Source organism: Calidris pugnax, unplaced genomic scaffold, assembly GCF_001431845.1.
Source record: "Calidris pugnax isolate Ruff unplaced genomic scaffold, ASM143184v1 scaffold244, whole genome shotgun sequence".
Lineage (NCBI taxonomy): Eukaryota > Metazoa > Chordata > Aves > Charadriiformes > Scolopacidae > Calidris > Calidris pugnax.
Genome location: NW_015091141.1, coordinates 2,048,999 through 2,050,758, shown reverse-complemented (window position 1 = coordinate 2,050,758; position 1,760 = coordinate 2,048,999). Strand labels below are relative to the sequence as shown.

Genomic DNA, 1,760 nt, shown 5'->3' with positions numbered 1-1,760 from the left:
CCCATACCCATGCCCCAAGAGCCCCAAAATCCAGCCCCCCACCACCACATGGGTGGTCCCCGGGGGCCCATGGTGGGGGACATGAGGGCCCCCCACAGATGTCCCTGTCCCGGACTGCCAATCGGGGTGGTGTTGGGGGGCAAATATAAAACTGCACCCAACTCTTGTTACCTTCTACAAACAAACACCGTTAGAAAAATACTGCATGAACCTTTGATCACTTAACAGGCAGAATTTAAGAAGAAAATGACGGGGAACAGGGGGACAGGTGGTGATGGTGGGGGACCCCCAGCCCACTGCCCCACGGTGGGGGCTGCTGGGAAGCTGCAAAGGCTGGGCTGGGCCTGGGAGGAAGGCAGGGCTCACACCTCCTCCCCCCCAGACCCCAGGCACCGCGCCACGGAAGCCCAGACATTTCTGGGGCAACTGGGGGGGGACGGGTGGCCATGAGGGCTGGGCCCATAGCCCCCTGCCAGGGACCCTCCCCTGCCCCCTGCCATGGGGTTGTGGGTGGCAGCCCCCCTGCTCCCTGCGAGGGGCAAAGCTGCCCGGTGCCAGGGCGGGGAGGGATCTGCACCCCCAGAAGCCTGCAAAGAAGCATCCTCAGCCACCAGAAATAACAATTATGTCACCCAACGAGCTCCATCTATTCCTGAAAAACAACCGCGCTGTCACCAGCGCGAGGCAAGGAGAGGAGAAGGGTCCCAGCCACTCGGGTTGCCTTGGTGATGGGACGTAAATCTGCATTCGCCAGGTTTCCCCGCACGTACATCAAACCGCCGAGCCCGGTGCGGTGCTGGTGCCAGGCAGTGAGGGCAGCGGAGGATGCCGGCACCGCATCCCAACGGCGAGCGGGTCACAGGCACCGGGTGCTGGGTGCAAGGGTCCCGGGTGGGTTTCTCCTCTCCCTGCTTCGTTTCTGGTGGTTTTTTCGCCACCGTCAAAACTGCACAGCGCCGGGGGAGATGTTGAACATGGAGGGGTCGAACTTCTGGCCGCGGAAGGGGGAGCCCTCAGTGTCCCAGCCCTTCTTCAGCATCTCGTGCACCTTCTGCAAGAGGCCACATGAACCTGTCAGGGTGGGGCCGACCCCACACCTTCGCCCGCCCTGGGCAAGGGCAGCGCCCATTCCCAAGGGCACACAGCCCCCCCAGTGCATGGGAGAGGTCGGGCGGCGCACAGGGCCTGAACGGACCCACGTGGGCTCGTCCCAGTGTGGAGGGAGCTGGGGGAGAGTGAGATCGTGCCAGGGAATCGGCTCACAGGCCTTTCCTGAGGTTCCGGGGAGGGGAAGACAGGAGCATGCGGGCAAAAGCCAGGGACTGGCAGAACCTCATGCCCCCAGGATGAAGATGTGGGGGGGATGCTGTGTGAGGTGGAGCTCAGAGATGGAGCAGAGCCATGGAGCTGCCCCACGCTGCACCCTTTTACTGGAGATGGGACCCAGGGAGGAGCCCGAGGGCACATGGCTGGGGGCTCCAGATGGCTAGCACCTACCAGCTCGTGGCTCTGGGGTTTGCCCTGCAGCTTCTGGTGGTAGTCGAAGGTGAGGCGGTCCAGCATGGCGTGCTCCTCCTCATCGACCGTGGCCATGGAGCGCTCCTTGTTGATCTTGTCAATGTCAATCTGCTCCTCGCCCTCTAGGATAGCGTTCCACCAGTACTCATCCCCTTTGTTCAGGTTGATCTGGGGATGAAGTGTGGGTCAGAGGAGAGCAGGGAGAGGAGCCCCAACCCCACCCCCGGGATGTTACCCCCCCG

At 63.0% G+C, this 1,760-nt stretch overlaps 1 protein-coding gene across 1 annotated transcript in view; it reads right to left on the bottom strand.

Annotated features, from left to right (window-relative positions):
- Window positions 1-257: 257 nt before the first annotated feature.
- Window positions 258-1,760, bottom strand: part of NUDCD3 (NudC domain containing 3) — a 32,567-nt gene continuing 31,064 nt past the window's right edge. Inside the window, exons 5-6 of the mRNA XM_014958824.1 lie at window positions 1,498-1,686; window positions 258-1,051 (exon numbers count right to left, since the gene is read on the bottom strand). Of these exons, the coding sequence (XP_014814310.1) occupies window positions 941-1,051; window positions 1,498-1,686 (300 nt within the window). The 3' untranslated portion in view covers window positions 258-940. The remainder of the gene's footprint in view (window positions 1,052-1,497; window positions 1,687-1,760) is intronic.